Source organism: Rosa rugosa, chromosome 1, assembly GCF_958449725.1.
Source record: "Rosa rugosa chromosome 1, drRosRugo1.1, whole genome shotgun sequence".
Classification (NCBI taxonomy): Eukaryota; Viridiplantae; Streptophyta; class Magnoliopsida; order Rosales; family Rosaceae; genus Rosa; species Rosa rugosa.
Genome location: NC_084820.1, coordinates 53,603,522 through 53,619,433, shown reverse-complemented (window position 1 = coordinate 53,619,433; position 15,912 = coordinate 53,603,522). Strand labels below are relative to the sequence as shown.

Here is a 15,912-nt window from a genome sequence, read left to right as displayed (position 1 = left end):
TGGAGGAGAGAAGATCCAAGTTACAGCCATCATCAGTCCAAAAATCATTGATGGTTGCATTGATATTAATGTCAGCAGTAGGGAGAGCCAGGCTGATGAGGGGTGTGGGGAGAAGCCAATGATCAAACCAAAACTTGATTAAGCTACCATCACCAACACGCCATTTTAGACATTTCCTAAGGAGCACAGCACCATGAGAAATGCTTCTCCAAGTGCTGGAGCAATCAGGAGGGGGTTTATAACTTGTATCAATAGTACTGGAGTTCTGCAGATATTTTGCAGCATACATTGAGGCCCAAAGACCAGTGTCATTTTGAAAAATCCTCCAACTGGCTTTAGCAAGCATAGCATGATTCATCTCAGATGTTTTCTTAACCCCAAGTCCACCCAACTGCTTAGGTTTACAAAGAGTATCCCCGTTCACTAGATGCACCTTCTTTTTCTCATCAGTGTCACCCCAAATAAAATCTTTATTGAGTTTATCAATTTTGTCACACAAACTCACATGCAATTTGGCTGTCTGCATGGCGTAGTTAGGAATAGCAGAAGTCACAGATTGCACCAGGGTGAGCCTGCCAGCCATACTCAAAACTTTACTTTTCCAACTAGAGAGCCTGCACTGAATCTTGTCAAATATACTAGCATAAGTATATTTATTGACTCTAGAATGGATGAGGGGCATGCCTAAATATTTACCAAGATCATTGGTTAATGGAGAACCACAAATTCTACTAACATCAGCAGCAGTCCTCTTGCAAGTGTTAGGGGAGCAGTAGATAAGGGATTTTTCATAACTCACAGCTTGTCCAGAAAGAGAACAAAAAAGATCAAGGCATTTTTTAATCTTGCAGGCCTGAAGAGAAGAGGCCTCAGCAAATAGCATTAAGTCATCAGCAAAGAAGAGATGGGAGACCTTAGGACCCGATTGGGATGCTCTCACAGGTTTCCAGTTCCCAATGTCAACATTAGCTTGAATGAGGTGAGAAAGTTTTTCCAAGCACAGAACAAAGATGTAAGGAGATAGGGGATCACCTTGCCTAATGCCTCTTTGAGCTTTAAAAGTAGTCAGCTCACCATTAAAGCAGATTTGAAAGCTAGTTGATGATGTAATACAGTGCATAATGAGCTTAACAAGAGACTGGGGAAACTGGGCTTCATATAAAACCATCTCAATAAAGTCCCATCTCAATCTATCATAAGCCTTAGAAAGATCAACCTTCCAAGCAAAAAACCCCAAGTGTCCAGAGGATCTTTTAAATTTAAAAAGCATTTCTTGAGCAATCATGATATTATCAGAAATATGCCTACCAGGAACATAACTTACCTAATTAGGACTGATTAAGTGCTGCATCAAAGGCCGAATTCTAGCAACAATTATCTTGGAGATGACCTTATAAATGGTTGTACACAAACTGATGGGTCTGAAGTTGGACATATGCTGGGGGGCCATCAATTTTTGGGATGAGAGCAATGGTAGTATGATTTAGGTCTGAAGGAATTTTGCAGGAACTGAAGGCTTCATGAACAACTTTGAAAATTTCACCAGAGTAAGATTGCCAGTGGTTCTGAAAGAAAATGGCAGGGAAGCCATCATAGCCCGAAGCCTTGAGACCTCCAATAGCAAATAACGAGTTTTTGACCTCTAACAGAGTGATAGGCTTACAAATATTATCTAAATCCATCTGACCAATAGCAGGGAAAAGCCAAGGGATGGTAAATCTAATGTCCTCATAATTTTTTAGAGAAAAAAGATCAACAAAAAATTCCACAGAAATATTTTTCATGCTTGCAGAGTCAGTGAACCAGCAACCATCTTTGTCAAATAAACCTTCAATCTTGTTTCTCCTTCTTCTAACAAGAGTAGTTAGATGGAAGAACCTGGTATTTCTGTCACCTCCATGTAACCATTTATCCCTGGATTTCTGTCTCTATAATAAGTTTTCTTGATCTCTGATGGTCTCATATTCCTGAATGAGATCAGCTTCTAGATTAATTAAGAAAGGATTCTCATGTCTATCTCTAGCCTTCTGAATACCACCTATTCTAGCCAAAATCCTCTTTTTCTTGTGAAACAAGTGACCAAAAACTTCATTGTTCCATTGAGCAAGGGCCACAGAAAGAGCTTTAATTTTGGTAGAAAAATCACCAGTTGAAGCAGTCCAAGTAGTAGAGACAAACTCCTGGTAATTAACATGAGAAAGCCACATGGCCTGGAATTTAAAAGCAGTGGCCTCCCTGTTGACAGAATTATTAGAGTAAAGCTGCATCAAGATAGGGCAATGATCAGATCTAGTCTTAGGGAGATGCTGAATAAAAGCCTCAGCAAAGGAAGACCTCCAAGAGCAATTACAAAAACCCCTATCCAATCTCTCCTTAACTCTATTGTTGCTCCAGGTAAAACAAGAACCTTGAAACCCCATATCAATCAAGGCATTCCTGTTAACCCAATCTCTGAACCCCCCAAATCTTCCAAAAAAAGGACCACAACTTTTATCAGCAACTGAAATCAACTCATTAAAATCACCAATAAAAGTACAAGGAAGATTGACATCAGCAATGAGATTATCCAAATAAGGCCATAATTCAGCTCTAACAGAGTTAGTGGGACTAGCATAGATCACAGAGAGCATCCAAGTAGGACTACCAGGGAGAGTTACCTTCACAGAAACAGACTGAAAGTTTTTATCAATGAAATCCACTTGAACATTAAGGCTGTTCCATAGAAGCCAAATACCACCAGAAAAACCCTTAGTTTCCACAATTTGATAATCAGAGAATCCAAGTGATTTGAGAGTATCCTTAGCCCTACTGAATTGAACACGAGGTTCACAAATAGCTAAAATATCAACAGAATGTAATTTCACTAAACCTGCAATAGCATATCGAAAGCTCTCACTTCCAGCACCTCTGGCATTCCAAAAAAGAATTTTAAACATTGAGATGCAAAGAAAGAGAGGGTTGTGATGCCCCGGAAATTCGTTATTATTTTCCGAGGATTTTCCGGAATCTAATTTGTGATTATTGGACGGTTTCATGGCTCGTGGACGGAGCGGAAGTGTTTCGGACGAATTTTTATTCGAAAAGTGTGGATTTAGGGGGGCACAAAGGTTGACTTTTGATACGTTGGGATTCTCCGAAAACTTCCTTCACGAAAGTTGTAGAGCACGTCGATACGAGTTCATGGACATGTGGAACGCGAGAATCGGAGTTTGTATGAGAAAGTTATGGCCATTGGAAGGAATTTCCATTTTGGTATAAATAGAAGTTTCCCAAGTTGGAAACTTACTATTTTCATTATTTCCATTTCCGGAAAACTCATTTTCTCTCTCTTTTCTCTCTCGGTCGACTCTTTCAGAAACAAAATTTTCCGTCTGACCCGACCCGAACCAGGCGACCCGACCTGGCTTTTCCGGCGAACTGCGGCGGTCTCCGGCGACGAAACTTTCCAGATAGGATCGCCTCCTCCGTCTGGTCGTCCCTGTGGTGTTCTCTAGCGGCGATATCCACCGTGCACGGCGCAGCAAGGCGGTGCAGATTGGTCTTTTCAGACCCGACCGGAAAACGCAGTTCCGACGACGGCACGGCTTCAAGTTTCCTTCCTTGGCTTCGTGGGGGTCGTCTGAGTCGATCTATGGTGTTTGTTTGGATCGATTTACGTGGAAATCGGTTCAACTCAGATTGAGCAAAAATCCAAAGCTTGTGAGGTAGTTTTCGACCCTTTGTGCTTGTTTTCTGACTTCGAGCTAGTTATGAGAATTCACAAGCATGCTTAGATGAAGCTTTTTGATGTTGGAAGTTTTGTGAAATATTGAGTTTTGGCCGGCGGCAGTGCGCCACTTCCTGTGGCGGCGTTCTGGCGGTGTTCCGGCCATGTATGGGATTGTTTCTGGTACTATATGTCTTCTACTCGTCGATACGAGCGTTTTGATATATAATACGCATATTTTGGAGTTCGTATGAAATTGTTATGATTTTTACGGTTTCATGCCGGTTGATTTATTCGATCCGTGAGGATTCGAGCGTCCGATCGACTTGTGGTTCGAACATATCGATCGTATAAGTATTCCGGAGACATTGGGTGGTCTCGGATGTGGTTTCGCCTCATTTGGCGTCACTTTGGGAATTTTGGTTCGATTTAGAGTTTCGAACGTTATTCTTTGTGATTCATTAACTAAATCAGAGCTGTAATTCCTTAGGTACGTGCCGAGGTATTCTTTGGACAGCTAATTTGGGTGGTTTGGCTGCCTTGTTCTGTATTGAAGACTCAGCGGGAGTTTTGAGGTGAGTAAATCTCGCAATATGTGTTATGAGCCTAGTTACCATATTGTCTTGGAGTTATGGGATTAACTGTGACTATAGATGGTATTAGTGGCATTTCTGAATGGATGACTATGTGTGTGTATATATATATTATGGGGTATATATATACATATGTATTCATGTATTAGTGGCAATTCTGAGTGGATGACTATGTGTGTATATATGTATATTATGGGGTATAAATATATACATATGTATTCATGTATTAGTGGCTTCGTGATGAATCTTTGTGATGATTGTAATGTAAAGCTTGTGTAGAAATATCTATGTAGCTTGTGTAGGAATATTTGTGTGATGATTGCTATCTGTGTGATGACTAGCAATGAAGCTAGGTGATGATCGCTATCTGTGTGATGATTAGTTGAAGGATCGCTATCTGTGTGATGACTGGCGATATTTGTGTGATGATTAGTTGGATGATCGCTATCTGTGTGATGACTGGCGATATCTGTGTGATGATTAGTTGAAGGATCGCTATCTGTGTGATGACTGGCGATATCTGTGGGATGATTAGTTGAATGATCGCTATCTGTGTGATGACTGGCGACATCTGTGTGATGATTAGTTGAATGATCGCTATCTGTGTGATGACTGACGACACCTGTGTGATGATCAGTAGGATGATGGCTATCTGTGTGATGATCGGTGAAATCTGTGTGATGATCAGTGTGATGACAGCTCGGTAGCGAAGCTGAATTGTTATTAAGTTAACAATAATCGAAAGGACTGCTGTGATGGTCGGGGCTACCTACAGACGTCAGAGTGTGGGATTACGATGACTACTTTGACTTGAATTGCTTGAGTTAATGTGACCTCCTGAACTAAATTATATGCAGGGGTTACTATGAATTGTTTTGCTTGTTTTGAATTGTGATTGCCTTGTTTTCTTCTTGATTTGATTGATTTTTGGTTTGATTTATCTTGAAGACCATAGTGGTGACTATTGTGCTCTGTGTGAGGATAGAAAGGTAATTCATTGTTTTCACCTTTGATGTCATGTTGATGACAAAGGCTCCTAGTGGGGAGGAAATGAGCGTGGTTTGGGATTCGCCGTAGGGCGTTAGAATGACATCAAACATTGCTTGAGGAAGTCTTGTTTGATTAAATTTGTGTAATGGGACGCTAGTTGAGAATCTAAGCATGAGGCTGTAGTCACCAGTTGACTTATGTAGGCACGATATAGAAGATTATGGAATTGATGGCCATAGGTGTGAGCTATGTGTATATCGTGTCTAGGTTGAGGTGACTTAAGAAATGTGTTTTGCTTTGTGGTTTTGAGTTTACTCATACGAGCTTCATAAGCTTACCGGGTTTGTTGTGTGGCAACCCGGTGCACTATTCAATGGAATTGTGTAGGGGTTAATCCTGCAGATCAGGGAAATCGTGGCTGAAGTTGAGGTGGCGTGCTGACAGCATTACGGTAGGAAGCCCATTTTGTGACTTTACCGTGTTTTGACTTTCGCTTGTAGCAAAACTCTGAGGAGCATTTACGTTTTATTTTGTGATGGCAATTTAATTCGTAAGCTTATGTAATATATGACTCTGTGGGCGGGTCAATATTGATATAGTGGGTTCAGGGCATCAATATGTATGTTGTATAAGGGAAAAGTTTTCCAGGTATTTGGTATTGATGGCTGAACGTTCACGCATGTATAATTATGAGGTTATATGTCAATTTTTATTTGTGTTAAAAATCAGGGGCGTGACAAGGGTAGAGACCCTAATTAGGCATCAACCATGCTCTCCCCATCATGGGAAGGCAGGTCATCATTAATTGTCAACAAGCTATTAGCAGCAAATGTTTTTTCCACAAAGTTTGCAGAGTCATGATTAATAGATGGTTGCAAATCATCAATTGAAACAGACTCCTCAGGTGGGCAGTGGCCAAAAATGGCAGAGATTCCATCACCAGAAGCATCAGACCCCATGTTTTCAAAAGAAAATTTTTAAAAAACATTAGTCTGGTGTTTGGTAGCAGAGTTGGCTCCCCTTTAGTCTTTCTTTGGTAGTGCAAGTCCACTTTGGATCCACTACAACTTCCAATGTTAGAAACATCTTTCATAGGGATTCTAGATAGGCTTTTACTCTTCATGCTAGAGTTATCAGAGAATACAGAATTAACTTTAGTAGGAGAGAGGTTACCAGGTTGTTTAGAGCTCTTCGAAGTGGCAGCAGCAATTTTAACTTTTGTGGACATAGGGGCAACTTTCTTTTTCTCTTGAAAACTCTTCCAAAGCTTGACAATAGGGACAGTGGTCTCAACAGGATTATCATTCATAGTCTTCTCAGGCATATCAGATTCCATGCCACTCTCATCTTGCAAAACAGAAAATCTAGAACCAGAGTTCCCATTTTTTTTTGCTGCACTAGTGTCATTACCTTTTTTCTTGTTTCTATAGCTCATAAGCATCCAAGGCCCCATATCTTCTTTAATCACATCACCTGAAGGAGGAGAGACAAGCCCATTTTGCACACTTGTCATGTTCACATCAGCAAGGACAACACTGTCAGAAGTTCAGAACTATTAGAATGAGGCAGGCTAGCAGCTTGTTGGTCAGTATTGTCATTTGCAGGAACTTTGAGTGTGGGACATTTGTCCTTAGCATGACCAAAGCAGCCACACTCAAAGCAAATGAGAGAGATGCCTTCATACACAACATTGTATGCAACAGATTCAACTTCAACATATGGACGCAGTGGCTTACATAAATCAATTTCAATATAGACGCGAGCGAATTTTCCTCTAGATTGTCCAATAGTAAGTTTGTCAACCTTCACAACATCACCCAAAATTTTCCCAATTTTAGCAACAGTAAACTCCTTGAAGTACTTGACAGGCAAACCAAAAATTCTGACCCATAAGGCCATTTTTCCAATGAACTCATTCAAAGGATCAAAGTCAGGTCGCCATTTCCTCACAATCAAGGTCTGGCCAGCCAAAATCCAAGGTCCCCCACACAAAGCATAGTTCATATCCTCTTCTAAGTTGAATTTGACAATGAAGAAATCATTAGGCAGGTCAATTAGCTGCCAACCACCTTTAACTTGCCATTTCCTTCTTAAGCCTCTCAGCATAAAGTCAAAAGTATTGGTGGAATTAGGTTTTCCCATAAGTTTAACAATCACAGCACACCGCCAATCAAAATCAAGCTTATTATGAACTTTTTCAGAGAAGGAAACGTTCTGGCCATGCTTACCTTGAGAGTATGAACAGTCATCATCAGTAAACTCAAAATCCTCCGTCATGGTTTGCCTGTAGCGATCCACCGGATTTTTGAGTGTGCTAGCGTAAGTCATCTGAGGAAGTAAAGCAGGAGGAGCCTGCACAAAGGAATCTGGATCTTCCACACGGAGAGCCTCCAGATCAGTGCTAATATCACCTCCATTTTTCACCCGTTTGTGTTGAATCGACATCAGATTCTTATCTCCGCCGCTTCCCGGTGGAAGGGCGGAGAAGACAAAGGCCGGCGAAGCCACCAGAACGATTAGATGAACCAGAGAACGACGGAAATAAGGGAGTCAACGAGGCCAATCAGAGCAAGAGTTAGGCAATGGCTAAGAGTTTTGAGAAAGGCGCGTGAGGCGAGTTCCAGGCAAACCGCTTTAGTTTTCCTACATGTTTCGATATCTTTGTTTCAATTTTTCCTTTTGTTTTTGTTTTTTTTACCATTTTAACCTTTATATATTAAATTACAGATTTTTGGCCTTTACTTCCGTAGCTGGAGGGAGGCTAATGATTCATGTGCTTACATTGATTGTTCTATTTTCCATGCAAGTTACCAAGTTAGAACACTAGCATATGGGATTAGTTTGTCTTCATTTAATTTGTTAAGAAATGCAGCATCATTTTTTTGGGAGGAGATCACTTGTCCCATTTTGTCACATCCATTAATCTCTCGACATTTGTCATCTCACTAAACCAGAGTTAACTTTGTTAGTTAAAAAAAAAAAAAAAAGACTTCGCAATATTATACTGTTTCTCAGAACCCGGAAAAACTGTGAGATTTTGAGGATCTAATATCAGGGCTAGCTCTGAACAGGTGCAATAAGGGCGTAGCACTAGGCCCCAATTTTTTTTTTTTTTTTTTAAGCTTTATGTTTACATGATTAAATATCAGGGCCTCGTTTGGTTTGCAAAATAAAAATGTTGGGAAAGGAAAGTTGATCATTTCTTGTGTTTGACACATCCAATGAAATGAACAACTTTCCTGCATGAAGGGAAAATAGGGGGAAAATGGATCCTCCTCGCACACCCCACCCCATCAGATTCATTTTCCCTACATTAATTACCTACTCTAAAAATATATATAAAAAATATATTATTTTAATGGTTGTTATTACCAAATTATCCAAGAAACTTTTGAATCTTGAATTGTTTATGTTTTGATAATAAGCATATTATTGAAAAACTGATGTTATCTACTTTCCTATTCATGCACAAACCAAACATTGGAAAGGAAAGTAAAATACATTTTTCGATTACTTTCCCTGCGTTTCCACACATGGGTAGGGCTCTCAATTCCGATACGACTCGAAAACCACACGAAATAAAACAGGTTGAACCCACACGATTAAAAAACGGGTTGGCCGCGGTTCAACCCGCTACGACCCATTTAATAAAGGGTCAGCCGTGGGTCAACCCACCAACACGAATGAACCCGTATATCTCATTTATTAAGCGAGTGGGGTTATATATTTTATATCCTGTGTAGACGTTTCATTTAAAAAAAAAAAAAAAAAAATAATATTATTATTATATGTAATAACAGTCGAATAAGTCTTTTCTCACTTTTAACTAAAGTTACCACTTCACCGTTGACACTATAAATTCTCTAGTGAATTTAATCAATTAAGGCAATTTTGTAGTTAAAGGGGTTGCACTGTTAACCCTTAAATGGGTCACTTTGTCCAACATGACACGACTTATTTATTAAATTAGTTAAGCGGGTTGGAAACGGATAATCTATTTAATAAATGGGTTAGGTTTGAGTTTAAATTTTCAACACGGTTATTAAATGAGTTGGGTTTGGGTTGGTCTCTTGTGACACGAATAATACATTAACCTAACACGAACCTAACCCAACATGACCCATTGACAGCCCTACTTGTACTTTGACCATTTGAAAGTCTACACCCAAAGCCCGACTCAAATACTCACTATGGATTGCTACAATGGTTTGAAATAGTATGTTCACATGATCAATAACTGATTAAGAAAATTATGCCCAATTATTGTTGAATGTAAAAAGAATTATTTTCAACGACTCTTAAATATAAATTTAACAATTGAAATAATAATTTTTACATTCAACTATGATTGGGCATAATTTTCTTAATCAATTAGTCAGTTGAACATTTTTACTAGTATAAAATATTATTGATATTTAGAATGCGAGTGTCATCCATTTAGGATTGTATAGGTTGAGATGGTGTGTGGTGGTAGAGGACGCAAAAAGAGACGAACGGAAAACTTGCTGATTCATTGATGATAAGTTGAGTCGATGATGTAATAGTTTCCTGTTTCCCTATACAAGAATTTCTTTGGTGGGTATTTCCCATACACTAGAAGTTTCATCATCTACTATACAAATTCTTCCTTTTTGTTCTTGATTCCAGCAACATACATCCCGCAAAGGGGTGCCACTTCATTGGCAATTGCATCACTTCGATTTCAGTCCCTTCTCTGCTGCATGAGCTCAAACCACTGCAAAGGACAGGTAAAGGATTTCAGAAAATAGCAACCAAGTATGTTCACGCAAAATATGCAACAGGTTTTTATGATTACCTGTCTCAGTAGATCAGCAAGGGTCCTAGGTAGTGCTTCAACATTCCTTAGTACAATGTAGTATGGGAAGGGAAAAGATTCCATGTACTTTGTAAATTTGACCTGCCCGCCCTCATAACATGTTTCCTAAAGGACATTGCAGAGAAGAAAGTTCTGGAATTAGACCCACTTGACTAAAAAGAGAAACGTTTTAGAAAAATACACGACTATAACAGTGAAATGAAAAGTATAGATAATTACGAGCATGTTCGTCACGGAATTCTGTGGGTTCTGTGGGTTATCAACAAGCAAAAATGCAACCATCCGGTTCTTAGCCAAGGCATCCCTAACACAACGTTTCAACCTCTCCTGCACAGATGAAATTTTTAACAGTGACATAAAGAAACATTGAAGTTGAACAATATAGGCAGCAACAATAGCTTGTTGGTCAATCAAAAGAGAAAGAAAATGAAAGTTACCTTCTCATGTAAATGACCATCTGCAATTATCAAAACAAGCTGTTGTAATGGATTCCGTCCAGACGGCAGTCTTGCTCTTGCAACTGCTGTGTCTAGCTTCTTGTTCACAAACGTCAATAGGTCAACAACTGGTTCATCAAGAATAGTATTTTCTTGCTTGAATGACAAACCAGAGATCATCTGTGCCATCACAATAGTAAATTCAGCTTCAGCTCCAAAGGAATTATCAAATTCATTAGAAATAAAACTGATATCAAGGGTACTGACCTTAACTCCAGCGTCTCCAGTAAAGGGCTGATCAAAGTCATGGAGCAACCTTATGTTGCCTTTCTTTCCAAAGCTTGCAACAGCAAGGCTGCCCATTTCCAGTTGTGACATTGCACGACACACTGTAACCAGAGCTTCAATAGCAACATCCCCACAGGAACTCTCAGACATACTGCGGGAATCATCAACAGCAATAACAACTTGATAATCACGTTTGTTAGGCCGGGTCCGTCTTAGCCATATTTTATCTTTCTGGTACTCACTCGCTATGTAGGGAATCACCTAATAAATAAATATAACAGCACAAGAAAAATCAACAAACTATACAAAAATACGTAACAGTTACAAAAAAGGCCATCTTTCATTTACCTTCTTCATGTTAATACGTTTCCCAGTCTTATAATCTCCTTCAAGCTTGCTGGCCAGGGTAGGTTCCATGACTAAACGCAATTGTTCAGCCAACTCTTGGGACAACCTTGTCGTGACCCTCTCATATCTACTCCAGAGAGCAGTAGCATTCTTTGTAACTTCATCAGAAAACTCCCCAGGATCTTGTGCTTTCCCCATGTCATCGTCATCTACAGAAAGTTTACTGAGCTGATGTATGTCATCACTCAAATACGATTTCTTGATAGAAACCACATCCTCAACCATGCTTTCAGGTTCACCATCATCATGATTACGCTGAGATCCCTCATCAGGAAATTTCTCTAGACCAGAAAGATGCATCTGATCCTCTACCCTATTTTTAAGGATCGAGTCGCAACTCCTGTTAGGGAGGGTTTCATTTTGTAGCTTCTCAATTTCCATCTCAACGAAGTCATCTTCGTGCGTTGAAATACCATCTTCATTGGTCTTATTACCATTGGCATTTTTGTCAATCTGCTCTGATGTTGCAGGTCCCAAAGCCTGAGCCGTCCCCTTTTCATACTCAGAAACATATCCAAACTCCTCCACATTTTCATTCTCGATATCATCCTGTGCCCCTAGATCAGCCTCCTGAAGATCTACAGACACTCTTACTCTTTCCTCCCACTCCTTCAGTGCATCCCCAATACTACGGTAAGGATTTGGTTGACTTCTACAAACAGATGGCATTTCCTGCTTAGGCTGTTGACCTTTTGGCAGCTCACCAACATTTCTGCCATTATTTGATGAGTCCGAAGTCATCATATCCATCTCAGAGGTATTATTGGAAGGTAAACCTCTGATTGGTGTGAGCTCATTATTGACTTCATTGTTAGTTGCCCAGTTTGACTCTGGTGCTATATCCTCTGCATCTGATGTCTTTGAGTCACCCTTTGGTTGTGTTGAAGATTCTGCATTAGGCTCAGTACCATTGATGGAGTCAGATAATCCTGATTCGAACACATCTTTTCTCATTCCAGAATTCATCTCAGTATTTTCTTCCTTATCCCTACTAGAGTCATCCCTTTCTAAGGTTGCATCTATTTCTTCTACCATTGCCTCTGGTTCTTCCATGGTTTCATCGCTTGGATGTTCATGGTCATCTTCATGTGTAATATTCTCATCATAATTATCATGCACTTCAGGATCATCCAAATCCATTTCTTCAGCAGAATTTTGATCCATGCCATCAGGATCATCAGGAGTTAATTCTGTAGGGTCCAAATCTGCTTGTTTATCCAGGTTCTTGTCATCTACATTCTCCACAGGGTCATCCTGGCTTCCAGTTTCACCGTTTGGTTCGTCAAGTTCATCAGAATCAAGCTCTCCCAGTTCCTTAGTGGCATCAGAATCTCCCTTCGCTCTAAGCTCCCTAGAGCTTGCATCTTTATCAACAACTGAACTCCCAGGATTATACTTCTCATCTGAATTATTAGGATTTTCATCTTCATCCTTATTCCCACCTTTCTCGTCAACTGATGCACCATCTTCTCCAGTCTTTCCAATTTCAGTGTCTAAATCCTCATCATCCTCATCATCATTTGGATTTGTATCGTCTTCGGAGTCCTCACTGACACTAAATTTCTCAGCTTCAAAATCTTCCTCCATCTCAATCCCTTTATCATCTTTACTTGGGGCTTGACCTGGGGCATCTTTTTCCTCGCTGGGCTGCTGAAAAATGAAAAAGAAAAATTAATAACCTCTCAAGGCAAACCACCTAAATTGTTTGAAAATATCACGTGCTCAAATCAATACCTTTTCTGATGCCACAATCAACTGGTCTTCATTTGTAATCTGATCGCTGACATCAGTCCGCCCAACACCCTCCCCCATACCTGTTCCATTTTGTTCTTGAGAAACATCACGAGTAGCATCATCCCCATTGTCCTCAGGAGATATCACAGGGCCATTTGAAGATAAAGCCAAAAGACTCGCGAGTATATGAGTCGTTAGAGACACCTGCACACAAGCGTACATATTTAATATAAGAACCTGAAGAACCACACGATGACTCGGTCTATCATATATCTACCAACATAAATTTCAAACGACAGGACAACTACCATTCAATATAATATTATAGTGTCTTGTGTCGTAAATTTAAACAAACATGACATACAACATAGAAAATGAGGCCATTATATGGATTATTAGTGGCCAAGCTTTTGTCTTGGGTTGAGCAACAATCAGTACTTGTGGATCTCTAGATGTTCAAGTCAAGCTTTTGTATGTGGGGTGCTGGTTGGTGAAAGAGAGGCATGCTGTGATGGCAGAATGGGGAGGAAGGAGAAGAATAACATAACGCAATGCAGACAATGGTAAATGGTGCATAGTACAGGCTTGGTCAGTAGCATTATGGTAACGGGCAGGTGGTAACCAAAAGACAACAAGAAGAGACCACATTTGAGATATACTCGAGATGAAGATGCAGATAAGACCAACTTACAGTTTTCTGCATGGCCAAAAGTTCTTTTAACAAAGCATGGCCAAAATCCAAGAAGAAGTCCAAACACAGACGCAGCTGCTTAAAATCAGCTTCAACTCGGATGAGTGGACTGCTAGATCCACCACCCCTATGATTCACCATTTTTTCCTGAAGATAGCACATAAGATGATTATTGGGTATTCATCCAGAAGTAAAAAAAAACAAAGAAAACATAGACGTGATAGAACTCACAGCAGAAAATATTGTTCTTAGAAGCTTATCACATAATTGATCCAAGCTCAGATTTTCGACAAATATGTTAAATATTTTTTCCCAGGAGGTAATTTGCCCCAAAGACTTGTCCGGATGAACCTGGCCATTACTTGGTGAACCCAATTTCTGCATTGCTTCAACAATATGTTCAAATGTACTTCTAAGGGCTTGCTGATATGCAGCATCTGTTTTATGGTAATCGTCCATATCATGTTCACTGATTGAATCCTTTTTCTTGTCCATCGCTGAATTAAATACAACTTCCAACAATTTTACCTGAAAAATAACAAACAAAACAATTTGAGTTCATTCATAACAAAGCCTAAAAGTTATATTCAGGAAAGTTTTAACTCCGATATAACAAATCCATTTGTCATACCAACAATATTAAAAAAAGATCATATTCAGAGGAAAGGACAAACTTAGAAATACCTTCTCAAATATTTCCAGAAGATGATGGAGCAAAATATCTTTAACAGAGTTTTTCACATCTTGGGCTTGGAAAGCAAGAAGATGGGCCTCAAACTGCCTTATAACCTCAAAATTTTGAATCACTAATTTTTCCATCTGCTTTGAAGTAATAAAGGATTGAGAAGGCTGAATTGTTCTCTCTGGGCCAAGAAGATAATTGTCCAAGGATTCCTGTTACAGTTGTGCAAGGAATTAGTGTGAAAGCTACCGCATTTAGAGTAGAAGTCTAGAACACACAAGGAACAGAAAACACAAACCTTAGACTTTTGGAGCTCTGGAATTAATTTCTCGACAGAAGCAAGAAACTCATTTGCTTCATTCTTCGTAATATGACATTTGTTTAAATGGGTGTTCTCAAATATCCTTAGCAACAAAACCTCATCATGCATCACAGCATACAGACTATCAAACAGTTGCTGCAACATAACATACATTATGAGTAAAGCAAAAACAAATCAAATAATTGGATAGCGAAATCCCAAGACGAGAAACTACCTTCTGCTGCCACATACAATTCAATGTGGCATGTTGATTTTGACTGATAGAGCACTTGCTACCATTTCCATCATCAAAATCAATGCATTTTTCAAAAGTAGAAATGCATTCCTTCAAACGCCTTAACTTCTCTGCAAACTTATTAGCAGCTTGGTGTTGATCTTGTTGTATTTTGATGAATTGTTGCAGATAAGGGTCTGGCACACCAACCTGCAACGTGTCTAATATTAACACAAAAAGCCTCGGGAGAAGACAAAACATCAAGCCTCACTTTTGAAACCAGGTGTATTACCTGTTGGTGAGTGAAAAGAACAGATTCCACACTTGTGAAATAGTATGCATTGGCCATTCTCCATTCTGTAACCAAATTCTGATGGGAAGAACATTGGAGGTTGCCTGGAAGAGCTGCATCAGAAAGATGGGGCAGTCTACTCTGTGTTAGCAGCAAATGCTGAACATCGAATGATGGCTCAACGAACCACCAAGAATTAACTTCATCCTATCAAATGCAAATCAGCAACAGAAAAACCAATTAGCGTACAAATTGAGATAAAGTGTCCTCAGACAAACCAATTAACACAACCATATAACATTCATACCTCAGTAAATACATCTCTAGATAAACCACTGCTTTTTAAAAGATTCAGAAGGTCAGAGAAACTCCGCCCCTTCTTTTGACTCTTGTTTGCATCCTTCCACAGCTCACAACAATCCATCGCCTTCCTAATTATTCTTTGAAGTGTGTCCCACACAGCACTCCATTGGTTGGGAACTCCTGTAACCTCTGAGCAGATTCCTGAGTTATTAAGACCTGAAATTTAAGTAAATTAAATATGCAAGAATGAAGAAAGAGAAACAATAAGAAAACAATCATAAAAAAAATGAATAGACTTGCAGCACCTTCAGATTCTGAATGTCCAAACTCAACTAATGTATCACACTGTAATTTGCGCAGGGCAGAATCCGCTTTCTTGGTCCAACCAGTATACCACATACACCTATTACAAAGT

The 15,912-nt window shown here is 39.5% G+C and overlaps 1 protein-coding gene across 4 annotated transcripts in view; it reads right to left on the bottom strand.

Moving 5' to 3' along the window:
• Window positions 1-9,776: 9,776 nt before the first annotated feature.
• Window positions 9,777-15,912, bottom strand: part of LOC133725458 (midasin) — a 33,380-nt gene continuing 27,244 nt past the window's right edge. Inside the window, exons 59-73 of one of the 4 annotated variants that reach the window (XM_062152727.1) lie at window positions 15,803-15,900; window positions 15,502-15,713; window positions 15,195-15,401; window positions 14,903-15,112; window positions 14,665-14,823; window positions 14,369-14,578; window positions 13,916-14,212; window positions 13,685-13,831; window positions 12,994-13,197; window positions 11,200-12,909; window positions 10,831-11,112; window positions 10,564-10,743; window positions 10,346-10,453; window positions 10,106-10,231; window positions 9,777-10,024 (exon numbers count right to left, since the gene is read on the bottom strand). In XM_062152727.1, coding sequence (XP_062008711.1) covers window positions 9,992-10,024; window positions 10,106-10,231; window positions 10,346-10,453; window positions 10,564-10,743; window positions 10,831-11,112; window positions 11,200-12,909; window positions 12,994-13,197; window positions 13,685-13,831; window positions 13,916-14,212; window positions 14,369-14,578; window positions 14,665-14,823; window positions 14,903-15,112; window positions 15,195-15,401; window positions 15,502-15,713; window positions 15,803-15,900 — 4,183 coding nt within the window. In that variant the 3' untranslated portion in view covers window positions 9,777-9,991. The remainder of the gene's footprint in view (window positions 10,025-10,105; window positions 10,232-10,345; window positions 10,454-10,563; window positions 10,744-10,830; window positions 11,113-11,199; window positions 12,910-12,993; window positions 13,198-13,684; window positions 13,832-13,915; window positions 14,213-14,368; window positions 14,579-14,664; window positions 14,824-14,902; window positions 15,113-15,194; window positions 15,402-15,501; window positions 15,714-15,802; window positions 15,901-15,912) is intronic. The other 3 variants (XM_062152728.1, XM_062152729.1, XM_062152730.1) reach the window with 3 other exon arrangements.